General features: G+C 60.4%; 1 protein-coding gene across 1 annotated transcript in view; it reads right to left on the bottom strand.

Moving 5' to 3' along the window:
* Window positions 1-1,992: 1,992 nt before the first annotated feature.
* The window catches only part of CROCC2 (ciliary rootlet coiled-coil, rootletin family member 2), an 82,227-nt gene continuing 68,268 nt past the window's right edge, over window positions 1,993-15,951 (bottom strand). Inside the window, 3 exon segments of the mRNA XM_044913635.1 lie at window positions 1,993-2,079; window positions 3,339-3,398; window positions 6,578-6,709. Of these exon segments, the coding sequence (XP_044769570.1) occupies window positions 1,993-2,079; window positions 3,339-3,398; window positions 6,578-6,709 (279 nt within the window).

The raw sequence follows: 15,951 nt of genomic DNA, 5'->3' as shown, positions 1-15,951 counted from the left end.
AGCATAAACGGAACCCACAGCCATCGGCCTGCCCACGTGCCAGAAGAAGGAAATGCCCAGATTTTAGGATGGGTTATGGGTGGTGGTGGTTTTCTTTTTATACGTTTTTTTTTTTGTTAAAATTTTATTTGCAGTTATTTGAAAAATATTAATGTTTTAGAAACCTGAATATCAATGACCCTGGTTCCAGCTGGCCTCCTTGGTCCTGTGGCCCATTTCCTGCTCCAGCTGTGGCCCCGTGGAAGCCTCAGCCTCCCTCAAAGGCCAGGGCGCTGCGGGGGGCCAGGGCCTGTCCCCTCAGGGTGCTCCTTCACCCTCTCCTGCCTGGTCCGTGCTGTGGAAACCACAGCCTTCCTTGGGCTCCCGGAGTGGCGCTTTCTCTACGGCTCTCCTGGTCCCCGCCTTCATTCACTCCCACCCCGCTGTGGGCGTGGGGCCAGTTCTCTGACGCCCGGGAAGGCTGTAGCTCCAGATGCCTGGCGATGCCTGGTGGTCCCCACCCACAGGGGCTCCAGGGTGATGGTGCCGCCCCCAAGTGCCGAGAGCTCATAATGGTGCCAATCTGGGCAGTACCTCATAGAGGACTCACCATGCCCCTCTGGGGTGGAGTTGCCCCATTTTACAGGAAACTGAGACTAGAGAGCCTGTCCAGGACTGCACAGCTGCAGGGTGCAGAGCTAGGACTGGTCCAAGGCTGATGACCCCCAGACGGATGCTGGGGCTGCTGGGCCTCTTCCAGGCTGGAGGCCTCCACGCAGCATGGCCAGGGAAGAAGCTGTGAGCCTTTCCCCTCCGATTCCAGGGAGGGCATGGGCAGCCGTCCAGCCCCAACCCCTGCACGCTCGGCCTGGCCCCCGCCCCAGGACCTCACCTCCAGGAGGGTGGGGTGGGTGGTGTGTGTGAGGACAGGAGGATGCCCAGCAGGGCTCCAGCACCCCAGGCACTGGGCCTCACCTTGCTTGGTGCCCTTAGCCCATCTCCGTCCTCCAGCCAACAGGACGCTGGGCCTGTGGCCTCACTGACCACATGGACATGGGGCTTCTGGGCTTCACCTGACCTCTTGCTGACTGCCCTGTGGCCTTGGTCCAGAGCAAGGCTTTGTGGAGGCCCCGTCTCCTCCTCGTCTGTCAACAGGTGCCCCAGGGAGCTTCTGGAGGGACAGAGGTAGTGTAAGCGCGGTGCTTACCAAGCAAGAGAGGCCGTTGGGAGAGGAAAGCAAGTCACTCTGCCCAGTGTTAATGAGGGAATGAGTAAAAGCGCCAACAGGTGAACCCCACAGAGGCCCAAGATGGCTGCCTTGGTCTCTGCAGCAGCCGGGGCTGGGTTCCCGCAGGGATTTTCCCAGAGTTTATAGGCTGGAAAAGTGGGAGGCTCTGTCAGGGCTCTGACTTTCACAGGCCAGCGCTTCTCGTGGCCAGTGAGTCACGGGGACTTGCTTCTGAGTCACTTCCAGCCACCTGCCACAGGGATGGGCCCGCAGTTCCCGCATACAGAAGGTCCCGCAGCCTCTGGACGGAGGAAAGTGGTGGCCGGGCCTTGCAGGACATTATGTTTTTGGCTCCGGTTGGTGGAAATATTTTCCACGTGTTTCCCCGTGTTTACAGAGCTGAGGGCATGGAATGCAGCCTGTGGCCACGGAAGCTGGCCGGACGGGGCCTGGCGACCAGGATCTGCCCAGATCCCTGCGTCCGAGCAGAAGCAGTGCCAGGCCGGGTGCGGGCTGGCGGGGGGGCTCTCTGCAGCGGGGGGCGGGGGGCACCGCAGAGGAGCGTCCTGGAGCAATGTCCCACGGGCGGGGGGGAGCTCTGTGCTCAGTGGAGTTGCAGGGCGCCTGCCAACACAGGGTCCCTGGGGCAGGAGTGGTGGGCTCCGGGCTGTGACTGAACAGCCCGGGGCCTCTGTTCTCCTGGAGGGGGCTCTGCTGGCCCCGGCGGCTCTCGGCTGTGGTGGGCTGTGGTGGGCAGGCCACCCGGGGGCATTGGGCAGCAGGGCTCACTTTTTGGGCAGGGAGGCCTGGCCGAGGCAGGCTTGTTGCTGCCGAGGCACCTCCTGGTCCAGCTACTTCTTCAGACTGGCCACCTGGGGTTGGGGCAGGAGCTCAGGTGGGGTGGGCAGACCCTGCGGCCAGGGCCCCCAGGCACGGGGTTGTGCGGAGCTCTGTGGCTCCTGAGGAGAGGGGGCGTGTGTGGGAGGGAAACATTGGGCAGGCGGACGGGCTCACTGGTTGCCAGAAAGGGACACCACCCACATGTGCAGGTCCTGGGGACTGAGGCCATTGCGTGCCTGCAGGACAGACCACCTTCCATTCAGGCCACGAAAGCACTCAGGATGATAAGGAAATACGTGCTCTTTGGCTTCTAAGTTTGGCACATGGGTCTTGGTGGGTTAGGGACACTAACTTGGGGGTGACACTGGGTGGTCACTTTACCTTTCTGGGTCTCAGTTCCCCCAGCTGTAAAATGAGGGTTTTGACCTGAGGGCTCCCATGTGTCTGACGGCTCAGAGCCCAAGGGTCAGCTCCAGCAAGTGCGTGGGGGGAGGGCTGGGGGGGAGGGCAGGGCAGGTCCATGCCCAAGGCCACTGTTCTCCCCTCCTGACTCTGAAGGACAGGTGCAGGGACCACCTCTGCTCCAACAGCCATGTGCCAGGCACTACTGGACACAGTGACCTCTGACCCAGGAACTGTCCCCACCACTCCCCTTAAGGACACAGAGAGGGTGATGATCTGGCCCAGGATCCTCGCTCTGCCCCTCAGTGAGCAGTGGGAGGGGAGAGTGGTCCTAGTTTCTGCTTGGCTGCACCGGGGGGTTCCGGTGGCTTCACAGCCCAACTCTTGCCCCAGCTCCTCGTGCCAAGTCCTTGTGCGGAGGTAGGGGTCTGCCCAGCAGGGGAAGAGGAGACGTCCCCACCCCACACAGGGGCAGCCCCTGGACTTGCCCACAGGCCTGCCTGACCCGGTGCTTCTCACACGTCTCCCTCTTCTGGTCCGTGCCTGGCTCACGAGGTCCCTCGACCATGCTACCACCCCTATGGGGCCTCGGAGAGACCAGGAGAGGTCCATCAGCCCTGGGTCCTGGTTCCACCTCTGCCTGTGACTTGAGGTGTGACCCTGGTAGACCCCACTGTCGTCTGGGGCCGAGCAGTGTAGGAACGGTCCAGCCCGTCCTTCCCATCTGCATAGGCACATTCGTGGGGCACCCTTCTGAGACGCACACACACCTGGACACTCCCTGCCCCTGGCCCACCCCCCAGCCCGGGACGCAGGAAGCTCCACCGGCCCAGCTGACCTGCAGCTGTTGGTTCAGCCTCAGGGCCCTGTCCTCGTCCTGCTTCGGTCATTCCTTCTTGGCCCCTGGCCGGGCCGTGTCCCCTTCCTTCCTTAGCATCTCCTGCTCCATCTGCAAGAGCCCAGACAGCAGAACTTGCGGTAGTCTCCTGGTAGGGGTGTGGGGTCAGGCCAGCCACCACTCCAAGCACTTGGAGGGCTCTGGGTCCCCTGAGAGCAGGCTGGGCCTGGGGGAGGCCCTGCAGCCAGGGAGGCGACTGAAGGAGGAGCACAGGGTGGCCTGGCTCTGGCATCCCCCTGCCTCACGGAGCCTCGGTCCCCTGCACTCAGGCCCCCGCAGCCAGCTCCCAGTCCCTGGCCACTCACAGACCCCCGTCCCAGCAAGCCTGTGTGCCCACCATCTGTCTTCCTTGGAGCTGCAAGTTGCCCAAGCAGAGCCCCTTCTTGGTGACCCTCCCCACCACGCCAGTCACGGAGCAGGGGGTTAAATATCATGTGACCGAGGAAGCAAACATTTTCAACGGGAAGTCTGGTAGGGGCTCCTTTTGTCCCTTGTGGGTGATCCTTGCGGAGGAAGGAACTGCCGCCCCACGTCATGCCTTGTGGGTGCTTGAAAGGGATGGTCTCCTTTTGGAAGTCCCTGGGCCAGCCATGGGCCTGTCAGCAGCTGGGGCAGGATCAGAACCCAGGCCCTTCTCTGAACCAGGCTCCCTCCTCTGCCCTGCTATGCCCGCCCCGTGGGTGCTGTGCCGGGCGGGGGCCCCGGCCTCCAGGCCAGCCCTCCGTTCTGTGTCTTCCCGGGGCTGGTCCCGCAGAGCCCGGAGCTGTGGTGGCCCTGTCTTGCGGGGGAAGTTATTCGGTCAGTGATAGGAGGATAGCGTTACAAAAATAAGGACTCCTTTCTTCTTCAGGGTGAGAAAAACAAAGAGTTCACTTCCACTGAAAAAGGAAGTCCTGTTTCTTTAAAAATCCAGCTACACTCCTGGAAGTGCATGTTAAAAAGAGAAGAGAAAAGTGAAATCCAAAATAAATAAATGGCCACATCCGGGTTTCCCCTCCTGAGACACCAATAAAGGGTTTATGGGTTTGGGGGCCCCTCACAGCTGACCTCCTGGAACTCATTAGCTGGTCCTCCCCTCCCCGACCTGTGCTGCGGGGGGGCCCCAGCTGGCTCTGCTGCCCTGGGCTGCGCCTCGGGGGCTGGGCCAGTGCTCCCAGCAAAGGCCATGGAGGAGCAGCGTTGCCGGGACCAGAGGCGCTGGCCGACCCTCCTTCCTGGGAGGGCAGGTGGCTCTGCAGGGACTGGCTGGCCAGTGGCTTTCAGTGACTTCCTGACCTGCTGGCCTCTGTGCCTGCATCCCGCCCCCGATCCTGTTCCCAGGGCCTCTGCCCCCACTGCCACCCCACTGACCTGGCCACACCCCTCTGGAAAAGCCGCTTATCCCCGGAGTCCATGTCAGCCGGACAGTGTGTGTCTGGTGGCTGGGGCCTGCCCAGGACAGATGTCCATGCATGCTTGGGGACGCTCCCCTGGCGGTTCCAGGCCCAGCAGTGCCCTCGCCTGGTGGGGGCCTCACTGCTCCCCGCACACGGCTTCCGGCCCCTGCTCGAGGGGACAGACGATGAGGGTCTCTGCCCAGATGGGGTCCAGGCATGCTCACTGAGGTTCTTGGTCACGGCCAGCCAGGCTGCCAGGGCGGCAGGACACATCCATATCCTCATCTCAGTGAAGCCTTGGGAAGACCGCCCTACTCTGGGGACCATGGCTGAGGCCCTCAGCAAGCCCCAACGCCAGGACTCCTGCTTTCTCACTTTGTGAATGGGGTCACTGAGCGGGAAGGGTCCGATGCCTCGGACACCAGGTCGTCGGCCCACCAAAGGCCAACCCCAACCTCCCCTACTGCCTCCATATTCCCCGCTCTAGTCCCCATCCTGCCTGCCCCTGGAGGGGGCTGTGAGGGCGTCAGAACCCCAGGGCCCACAGCATGGCTGGTACCCTCTGTGGCAGGCGGCGGGTGGGCCTGCCACACACCCCGGTCCCTGTTCCTGTTCCTGTTCCTGTGGGGCTGAGGCAGCCCCTCCAGGACAAGGGAGCTGCCTCTTGGGCGATGTGAGGGGGAGGCCCCGCTGCAAGGTGGGCAGCCGCGGGCTGGGGCCACAGAGCCCTAAGTGGGGGTGGGGCCTGGGTGACGTTCTGCCTGGTTCCAGGGACACCATTTCCTTTCTCTGGGCCCCAGGAAGATGCTCGGGCGGCCCCCACCCCCAATTTCAACCCAAATAGCTCGCTTTGACCTGTTTCATACGTGGGGTCCGGATCCACTCACAGCTGGGGACGGTGTGGCTGTCAGAATCCCTGGCCAGTGGGCCCCTGGGATGGGCCCGGCCCCTCGGCCTCGCTGCCGTTCCCTTTCCTTCTGCAGGTCTGGGGGCCGGCTCGCTGTCCTGCCTCCCCTTCACCACGGGTGCCTTCCTGGTCTCCCACCGTGTAGGCCTATGTGTACCGCACCTGTTACCCTGGTGCGGTCAGCAGGGCCCTGACCCGGGGCCGTTTCCGACACGGACAGCAGAACCGGGGGCTCCAGAGGTAGGCAGCGTGTCAGGCCGCAGAGCTCCCTGCAGCACTGTGGCTCAGATGCCGGGGCAAAGCCGGGGCGACTTGCTATGACCCGCGGAGAGCGCAGGTGGGGTGTCACCACGAGGGACGGGGGTGCGGAGGGTCACCCTCCAGCGTCAGGGCGGCCCTGAGCTTGGAGAGGGGTGCGCAGCCGCAGAGCGGGCGCTTTCCCAATCGGCAGGTGCCTGTGCCTCGCCTCCCGCCGCCGCCCGGCCTGGACCCCCTCGGACGCTCCCTTTCCCCGCCCCTTCCCCGCCCCTTCCCCCGCCCCCTGGAGCCGCGGGCCCGCCCACCAGCCCCGCGCCCCGCGCGCGCAGCCCCGCGAGCTCCCCCTGCAGGCGGGCCCGCTCGTGCGCGGCGTCCGCTCCCGCGGGGCGCGCCTCCCTGCGCTCTGTGCCCCGCCACCGCTGCGGCTGCCGAGCGCTCGGGGGGCCGGGCCCCCAGGCTCCGCTCATTCTCTCCCCCTGAGCTGCGCGTCCACAGCCGACCCTCTGTCGTGGGGGCGCTTACTGCGGAGGGGCCTCGGGCTCTGACTCGCTCCCGCCTCAGTTTCCCCGTGTGTCTGGGTGGCTCCAGGTGTGAACCCCTGCCTCGGGCATCTCCCAGAGCCTCCCTTCAGGCCGCCAAGGGACCGATGATTCCCTAAAGGGAATGCCCCGCCCTCTGGGGCCCCTCACCTGCGGCAAGGGCTCCTGGCATCTGCGCTGCAGGCGGGCGACCTGCTCCTCCAGCAGCTTCCCTCTCTGGGCCAGGCCCTGGCCGTGCCTTCTGCTCTCATCCAGGGCCCTGTGCAGCGCATCCAGTTGCTCCTAGGGAGAGGAAGGAGAGGGTGTCTTGGAAACAGGCTCCCTGGGAAGGAGAAGCCCAGGGCGTCGGCTTGGGCCCTGCTGCAGGTCGCTGGGAAGAGGCAAGAGCAGGCCAAGTACAACCTGCAGCCATCAGGCAGTTTCGGATGGAACCACGGTGGGGAGGGGCCTGGGGTGCAGGACTTGCTGCAAGGCTCCACTTGGCAGGTCCTCTGCTGTGGTCAGAGCGGCCTCAGAGGACACACCTGGCATCGCTCGCCTGCTTCCAGCCCTTGGAACGAACATGAGAGTCCTCCCGAGCCCATGGAGCCTGTTGAGCTGAGCCCCTGTGCCCCCCTCGCCCCGCCTTCTGCCTCTGAGATCTACCACCACGTGCCCCCCGGCCTCGGCCCTTCTGACCCTGCTGTGTGCCCAGGAGCATCCGGCCCAGGACACCGTCCCCTGCCCCACAGACGCCAACGGCCCAGGCACCCGGGAGGGCCCACGGCCCTTTCTCCTCCCTCCATCCACTCACACACCCCTGCACCGTCCTTGGCTCTTCTGCCTCAGCCCGCCCAAACCGTCACCATTTCCTTGGGCACTGAGACACCCCCACCTTTCTGTCTCCGTACAGGCTCCACAGGGTGGCCCGAGCACACACGTTGGTCTGTATGTGGGGAGGGCACACTCTGTACTGCACCTGTTACCCTGGTGCAGTCAGCAGGGCCCTGACCCGGGGCCGTTTCCGACACGGACAACAGAACCGGGGGCTCCAGAGGTAGGCAGCGTGTCAGGCCGCAGAGCTCCCTGCAGCACTGTGGCTCAGATGCCGGGGCAAAGCCGGGGCGACTTGCTATGACCCGCGGTGCCTCCCCAAGAAGAGCGCAGGTGGGGTGTCACCACCTCCCCATGGCCCTCAGGATGAAAACTATCTAGGGAACATGGCTACCTCTTCAAACCCACTGCCCTGCTCACTCTCGAATGACAGCCTCTTGCTGCTCCTTGCCTGGAGCACCACCCGATGTCCTCTCAGCCCGGGGCCCCACTGTGCTGGCTTCCCCGCAGTGATGCTTGGCCTTCTTTTGGCCATCCTCCCTGCTCTGCTGCAGCTGTCACCCCTGCTCTGAGCTTTCCCCAGGAGGACAGCGCCTGTTGTGTGTCCTGGGCCCTGGAGCAGGCACACGGTGGGCCTGGAGAGGTCCTATGAGCAGACACGCACGAACAAGCCTACAGGAGTCACCTGGGGAACTCGCCTGTGATGCCACATGGCTTTGTAAGACCAGGCCAGTCTCCGGGTATTGAAGCTTTCCGAGTGTTTCGCAGGGGAAGTGGCCAGTGCCTCTTGTACCTTGGACTCTGGAAACTCAGGGGTCACACCCGCTGGTGCTTCGATGGCTAAGCGGGAAGGCAGAGGTGTGGCGCTAAGGGGAGTCCTGTGGTTTTCTACACGGGAGCCGGTGGTCGCTTGGGCTCAAGGGGGTGAGAAGTGGAAGAACATGACTTGGACTTTAGAGACAGCCTGGAGGGGCCGTGTGGGGGCTGAGGAGCAGGCGGTGTGCCAAGGACTCCCAGGCCTCTACTACTGGGGTGGTCCAGGACCCACTTACCAATCTGGGAAGGTGGGCAGGGGGGAGCATTTGGGGGTGGAGGTTCAGAGTTCAGTCTTGAGGGGTTCTGCCTAGGAGTCACTGGATGTGGGGGGCAGTGTCACAGAACCAGGTGGCTCTGGAGGCCCAGGGCACCGAGGGCCAGGGGAGGGGAGGCTGACGTGGTGAGAGGCCAGAGGGGAGAGAACAGGTCCCGGGTCAAGTGGATGTTAGAGCAGAGCGGGGAGGAGGAAATGGCGGCCTAGGGAGGACCAGAGGGCTGGCAGAAATCAGGAGGGAGAGGTTAATCCCCTCGATGGAATGCCCCAAAATGTCGGGCAGACACAGACCCAAAGGGGACCCTTTGGATGGGACCAAATGTTGCTGATGACCTTTGCACGTGCACGTGCACGTGTGTGTGTGTGCGTGTCTGTGTGAGGGTGGAGGGAAGGGCGGCTCTTCCCAGAAGTCTGGCTGGGGGAGGGGAGACAGGGCCAGCAGGGGGGCGGTGGGGGGCTGCAAGAGGTGCTTGTTTAGGAAGAGGGACAGCAGGTGCGGAGCTGGAGAGGAAAGCCAGAAGGCACAGGGACCCCCTGGTGAGCCTTGCAGGTACCAGCCCTCAAGTCACAGGTGCCCGTCTGGGCCGGCGAACGCAGCATTCACAGCCGTGTGTCGTCCCAAATGCTGGCGTGACCGTAGCCCTGGTCGTGGAGGAGGCGGATTCAGAGGAGGCAGGAGAGTGACCCCTGGCAGAGGGGGGCAGTGGGCTGAGCCTGGACGTACTTCCTTTTGTCTGATGCTTTAGTGCTTCAGAAATGGACAGTGGGGAGGTCAGTGCTTGTGCCTAAAACGGCAAGGTTTCAGCCTTCCCTGAAAGTTTGGAAACTACCATTTTCTGTTGGTGCACATTTCTAGGAGAAAAGCAGAGGTTTCCTTCAAATATGGCTTAAATATTTCATGGTATTTTAAAGAGGCCCGAACCACTTATGTGAAGCATTATGCTCCTCTTGTAATGACTCAACTTTTATGGAATTAAAATTAACCGTAATAATTGAATGGTGCACCCTTTATGAACATTGCCTGCTGCGCCACTGAGTTCTCTTCTGGTGTCGCTGTGGTTCTGAGTCCTGGTGCCGTACGAGATGTGAGCTAGGCCAGCGAGCCTCGTAAACCCATGTTCAGTCTGAGGGTCCAGGCAGCCGCAGGAAAGTGGGAACTGCAGCCCCATGCAGGGTCCTGCCCTCTGGGAGCCCTTGGGCCAGTCCCAGGAGAGCCCAGCACCAGGCAGCGCTCAGATGTAAGGGGGACTCGGTCCCCTGGACCAGGGAGCCCAGGGTCTGGTGCCGGACACCTCTGGACTCTGCCCTGTCTGCCTGCCGGTTTGTCCGTCCTTGTCCCAGCCCCTCCTGCTTTGACCATACCAGCCTTATCGTCAGCTTTACTATTGTTTTTCAAAATTTCCATTAAAAATCTCAAACATACACTCTTCTCCATAAACTTTGCGATTATCGTGCCCTGTTTCCCTCCAATCATACCGTAAAAAAATAGACAAAACCAAACCAAACAAGCAAACAACCAACCAACAACCTACAAACCAGGAACATATACACAGATCCATCCAGAAGCTGATCGAAAGATCCCAACTGCCCCAGAGCCTCACCCTCTCACCAGTAAAACTAGAGGTAGCAACAGAAAGAGACACAACTGATGACTTTGAATTGTCCACATGAAAATAAAGAGCCATAGTTCCAAAAAAAAAAAAAAGAGAGACACAAACATGTCATCTTTTTTTTTTTTTTAAGATTTTATTTATTTATTTGAGAGAGAGAATGAAAGAGAGCACAAGAGGGGGGAGGGTCAGAGGGAGAAGCAGACTCCCTGCCGAGCAGGGAGCCCGATGCGGGACTCGATCCCAGGACCCTGGGATCATGACCTGAGCCGAAGGCAGTCGCTCAACCAACTGAGCCACCCAGGCGCCCTGTTATCGTTCTTTTAAATAACCCTTGCATTAAGAAGGTAAAAGGGAAACTCCTAGAAAACTGGTAAAAAGAAAAAGAATTCATGTCAGAAATCCATGGCACGCACACCAAACCACAGGTGGGGAAAACAGGACAACACGAAATGCTCTGTTGAGAGAGAAAGCCTGCACGTAAATCTGTCACTAAGTTTAAGAAATGAGGAAAATCAACAACAACAACAATATTAATATAAGCCAAAATGAATCACTGTAGGTAAAAAAAAAAAATGAGAAAAGAGATAAAAAGACCAATAAAACAGACGAACTGTTGGCGGGTCGAATTAAGAGAAACGAACAGAAATCTCCAACACCACGAAACAGATGTGGCCACAGAGAGATACGATAGAACCTCGGTGTAAGAGAGTTCCAACTCCAGGTAGAACTCCAATGTAAATAAAATGTGAAACAAACAACACGTGCGGGGCCTCGGCGATGCATTTAAAATTAGGAGCCGGAAGGCCAGCAGATGGCAAAGGTCGGAGGAGGCGGGGGAGGGAGCGACTATTGTCAAGGGGACGGAGGTGCGGGCCAGTCCTGCGCAACCTTCCAGGGCGGCTGAGCTGGGCTGGGCAGTGTCCTGCAGACGACAGAAGAGGATGGAAAGCCCACCAGTCCACCGTATGAAGAGAAAATAATCGGAACACCGAAACTCTGAGGAATTTGATGCCCTGTAGGGCACGGGGCATCGCATCCAGCGGGTGGACCCTGCCCACCTGTGTGGCCTGCCTTGCCCAGTCTGCCAGCCCAGGAGCTTCTGGAACCGGACTGACGCTCAGCTGGGGCCCTGGGAAGAGGGTTCTGGAGAAGAGGACGGGCGGGTGCAGAGCCGCGGGGTGGCTCTGGCCCGTTTGGTTGGCGCCACGAGGACCCCTCTTGCCCCTCTGATGGGAGGACCCCCCACCCCCGGCTGCCTCTCCCGGGGGTGTGTGTGGGCCCGCGCCCCCCACTTGCCCGGAGGCCACCAGCTGCCTGCAGGACCCCCACGTGCAGTGTGGGGCGCGTGTCCTGATGCTCTGGGCCCCGTTCTGCATTGTTGATCTACTGAATTCCCAGGGTAGCCCTGGAAACGGGGAGGGATTTGCTCTCAAACAAGAATCTTACTGTTTGCATAGCACAGCCTACCATTTAATTAGAAAAATATGTTTTTAATTAACTTTCTCTTGACAAACACATTGGCTCATGTGAAACGGGGGAAAACCCGGTCCGTGAAAGTGAAAGCAGCCCTGTCAGACGCGGACCTCACTCTAGCACACCCTGGCGGCCTGGCCTGCTGACCTGCTGAGGGTGGCGGGGGCAGGGAGTGCGGCCGCGGGGCCTGAGCCCCTCGCCCCCTGCACACACTGCTGCTTGGATCTGCTGTTCGTCAAAAGGGCCTGGGGCCTCTGGGCCTCCGGTGGGTCTGAATCCCCCTCCCAGGTGCCCACCTCAATGGCCAACAGGTTACAAAAATTGGGAAAAACCTTCCTCAGGGTTGGAGACCAGAGACTTTGGAGGTTCCCACGAGATGGAGGCAGACGGAACCAACTGGTCTAAAAATAGGAGAATTACCAGAATTCTAGGAACAACTTGACATGATGCTGATAGATTTTAGCACCGACACTTCACTGAAAAATTGAGTCAATTCTTAAGGAGAAAAATGAACACGGATAGAGAAGATCTGAACAACATCCGAGCCCTCTGCACGCATGTGAGGAAGCCTTGCATGGGAACCTGCCAGAACCCTAGGGACGCTGACGCAGAGCCGGGCTGGAAGGGAGGCCTCCAAGGCCCCCAGTCCCCTGGCAGGCAAGTGCCAGAGAAGAGGAGCTCGGGACGTCCCCCACCACAGCCGTCCGTGCCCCACCGAGAACGGGGCCTTCACCCTCCTGGTCCCTGGAACAGGAAAGTTCTGGGACCGCTCGGTGCTGCCTCCTCCTCGGCCCCGCAAGCTCCCCACAGCCCCTGGGGGCTCCCCTTTCTGTCTTTCAGTGTCAGCCTGAAATATCTGGACAGGGACAGGTGAAGTCCCAGGTGGGTCCTCCCCACTCCTGACTTTGAACCACACCCCCCCCTTTTTTTTTTTTTTAAAGATTTTATTTATTTGACAGAGAGAAACACAGCGAGAGAGGGAACACAAGCAGGGGGAGGGGGAGAGGGAGAAGCAGGCTCCCCACTGAGCAGGGAGCCTGATGCGGGGCTCGATCCCACGACCCTGGGATCATGACCTGAGCCGAAGGCAGACGCTTAATGACTGAGCCACCCAGGCACCCCCAGACCCCCTTCTTTGAAGCCAGGCAGAGGGAAAACATCTCGACGGTAGCAATCAACTGTGGTTCAAGAGACAAAGTCAATCTGAGGGACGGATCTTAGGGTCTTGAATGAAAAGAGAACGGAATTATTGCAAGAAATGGGAACAGGTGTCTGAAGATGTGTACTGACCGTCTCAAGAAGGGGACGCCAAGTGGGGAGCCAGAGTAGGAACAGTCGAGATGAAAACCACAAGGACCGACCCAGGGCGGGGATTAGATTAGACAGCAGTCAGATCAGCTAACCTGGACGAAGACCTTAAGTTCTCTGGGACATGGGCGGGGAGCCAGGGACAAGAGGGTGATAGCAGCAAAGAGGACAAGGCCCGAAGAGCAGGGCTGGGCTGCAGTGAATTTTGGGACAAAAAGAATGGGAAGGGGGAGAAGCAATGTTTTTTAAGTGGAAATCACTTGCATCAGCTGAAGACAGATTTGATTCTGCAGAGAGGGCTCCATAGGCACAGGATAAAATGACGGAGGAAGCAAGTCAATGTTTTGGCACATTTTTGAATTTCAGAGATAAACGGGCCTTCTGGCTTCCACTCTGGAGGGAGCGATTCAAACAGCCCACAACACACTTACCTTTCTTGAACTCATCTGAGGATGAGGTCACAGTGCAAACAACAAAAGACATCGAAGTAGAAACAGACCCCTCCCAGAGAGATGGGCTGCGAGCCTCATTCACCCGTGTCCCCCGCACAGGGGAGCACCTGCTGACGTGCGGGGCTGGCTGCCGCGCCAGGTGTGGTAGGCCCCTGGGTCCTGCGGCCCCAAGATTACCTGTGAGCACGTTAGATCACGTCGCGGATGTGATCAGGGCTCCTACTCAGTTGGCTCTGAATTAACCAGAGGGGAGATTATCCCGGTGGGCATGATTGGCCCCAGGAGCCCCGCGGGCTGGTGGCGGGGAGCAGCAGGGGGGTTTGGGTGTGAGGGTCTTGCTGCCACTGCCGTGTTGTGAGAGCCCACGGGAAGGCCCAGGCCAGGGGCCGGAGACGCCTCCGGAAGCCACTCGGTCCTCAGCTGGGAGGCAGGCTGCCAGGAGCCTGTGGGGGCTTCTGCCAAGAGCCTCAGGTGAGGACGCAGCCCGGCCCGCCCGGGGGTGCCCCACGCGGGGCTCCTGGCCTGCAGGACTGGGAGCTCACAGACAGGCTACGCCATCAGTCTGTGGTGGCTGGAGCAGGGTAAAGGAATAGTGTGGGCTGCCGTGAGTAGAAAGCCCTTGGGGTCTGCAGACGGGAGGCGGGGTTCAAGTTCAGGGGCAGGCCCTTCACGGACCCCCACTGGGCCCTTAGAAGGAAGGTGGAGGCAGGGCAGGGCCCCAGCGGAGAGACAGCTCCTTCAGCCTCCAGACGCAGGTGCAGAAGCCTAGGGGCTGCGAGGACCCCCCCCCCCCCCGCCCCCGGGCACAGTGCAGTGAGGCATTTGCTGTCAACACTCCCCGCCCCCAGGAAAGGGAAGGGGGCGCAAGTAACCCTAAAATAAAGGATGGAATGGAAGTCATGAGGAAGCATTAAATCAGCAAGTATCCTATCAGCAATCAAAGAAAACCAGAGCACGGAAATTACCCCAAAACTTGTAAGTGGGATAAATTCCTTTGGAAAAGGCAGAGACTCCAGGGCGGCCTCAGAGCCAAGGCCAGGCTGTGGAAATGACTGGAAACATACAGGGCGGGGGCGCGGAGTGAAGATGTGGGGAGGGGCGGGGGGCGGCCTGCTGGTGGTGGGTGCAGCAGAACTCCAGACAAATGGCATTCAGCGGCACTCGGTCCTCTAGGTGCCAAGAGTCAGAGCGGCCGAGAAACATCAAATTCTGAAGAACATGCCGTGGAAATCTATAAACCCAAGACTCTTAGAAATAAATGAGGTGTTGCCCCCCCAAATTGTAATGGCAAAATTCAGCACATTGCTCCTAGCTTTGATGAACTCAGGAACAGATCCAATGTGGAGTATTTGGTTGACATTTGTAAAGGTTGACTTAATAAGATGTATTTGAACATGCATAACGTGCAAACAGAAAACGTTATTTTCAAGTGTGCATGGAACACATGCATGTGAACACAGCCCCAGCCCCCCTGCCCCGGTTTCGTGGACCCCCACGTCTCCTGGGTGTCTCACCAGTCCGGCCACAAGCCCGGCCAGGCCCCTGGGCCTCGCCACTGCCTCTCCCAGCCTTCCCCAGTGGTGGTGGCCAGAAGGCCTTTGAAACTCGGGACCCCAGGCGTCCTCACAGATGTCCAGGCTGGGTCTCAGTCCCAGCCTCCCAAGCTCCCCACGCTTTCTCTGTGGGTCCGGCTCTGCTCCCCGCCCCGGCCCCACATGAGGCCCCTCCTCACAGGCTCTGGGCCCCACAGCGGACGGAGGGCTCTGAGAGCCACCAGGCTCCAGGCTGAGCCCTGCACAGAGTGAGTGTGCACTGGCCTGGCCTCTGCACCTGCCCTCTGAGCCCTCTGAGTGGCAGGCTGCCTCTGGGGCCCCGAGGCCACCCAGCCCACGGCTCCTGCACCCTGCAAGGCCACCTCTCCTTACAGGACACTGGCAGAGCTGCCGGGCCTCTGTGTCGGTGGGGCTGAGATGGCCTGTCCTGCCCTCAGGTCCCGTTCAGTCCCTCTGCTCTCTGCTGCTCCCATCAGCATCATCTTTCCAGGGTGGGGCCGGGGACCCTGATTCCCTGAGATCCCTCTGGGGAGCCTGTGTTCCCTCATCTTGTGTGCTGGTCCCCATGCCTCCAAGGGCCTCAAAGAGCTTTCTGGAAATGGTAGCCTGGCAGCTTCAGCTTCCCAGACCCAGCGGCTCCCCAGCCCAGTCCTGCTGAGGTTGCTTTGACTTGCGGCCTCGGGTGGGGTGCAGGGCTCCCCTGTCCAGCCAGGCCGCCTCCACTCCCAACCCAGCTTCCTCACTTGAAAGCAGGGGACCCAAGGCCACCTTCACAGCACAAAGCCCATCTATGGGACATTTACCCAAATTCATCCTGTGTAACCTCCTTCTGAGTCTGAGTGACACAGTAAGCCGATCCTGTAGCCACGTAAATGTGCATTAATGTGACCCCACAGAGGGCTCTGAGGCTGGGCTGGTGTCACCCTAGGCCTGCCGGCATGGCCACAGAGAGACGGACAGGCCGGGGAGGCTGGGGGTCTGCCCTGCCTCTGGCCCTGGCCGGCTCTGCCACGGGGGCCAAGTGGCTCCCTATCCAGGACCGTTTCCCCAATCTGTAAAATAAGGGCAGGGACCACCTTTGAACAGCTCTACCGGGGGCCCCTGATGAGCTCTGTGGGGCCACATGTCCCTTGAGGCCCCCTGCTGTGCCTCTGCCCATAGGGATCTGAAACCCCCTCCCCCAGAAACCTTCCTAGTCTCCCTCCCACCTCCCTGACCCCAG

The sequence above is a fragment of the Neomonachus schauinslandi genome, chromosome 3 (assembly GCF_002201575.2).
Source record: "Neomonachus schauinslandi chromosome 3, ASM220157v2, whole genome shotgun sequence".
NCBI classification, from domain to species: domain Eukaryota; kingdom Metazoa; phylum Chordata; class Mammalia; order Carnivora; family Phocidae; genus Neomonachus; species Neomonachus schauinslandi.
Note: the sequence above shows the minus strand (reverse complement) of the source record. Positions and strands in the feature narration are given on the sequence as shown.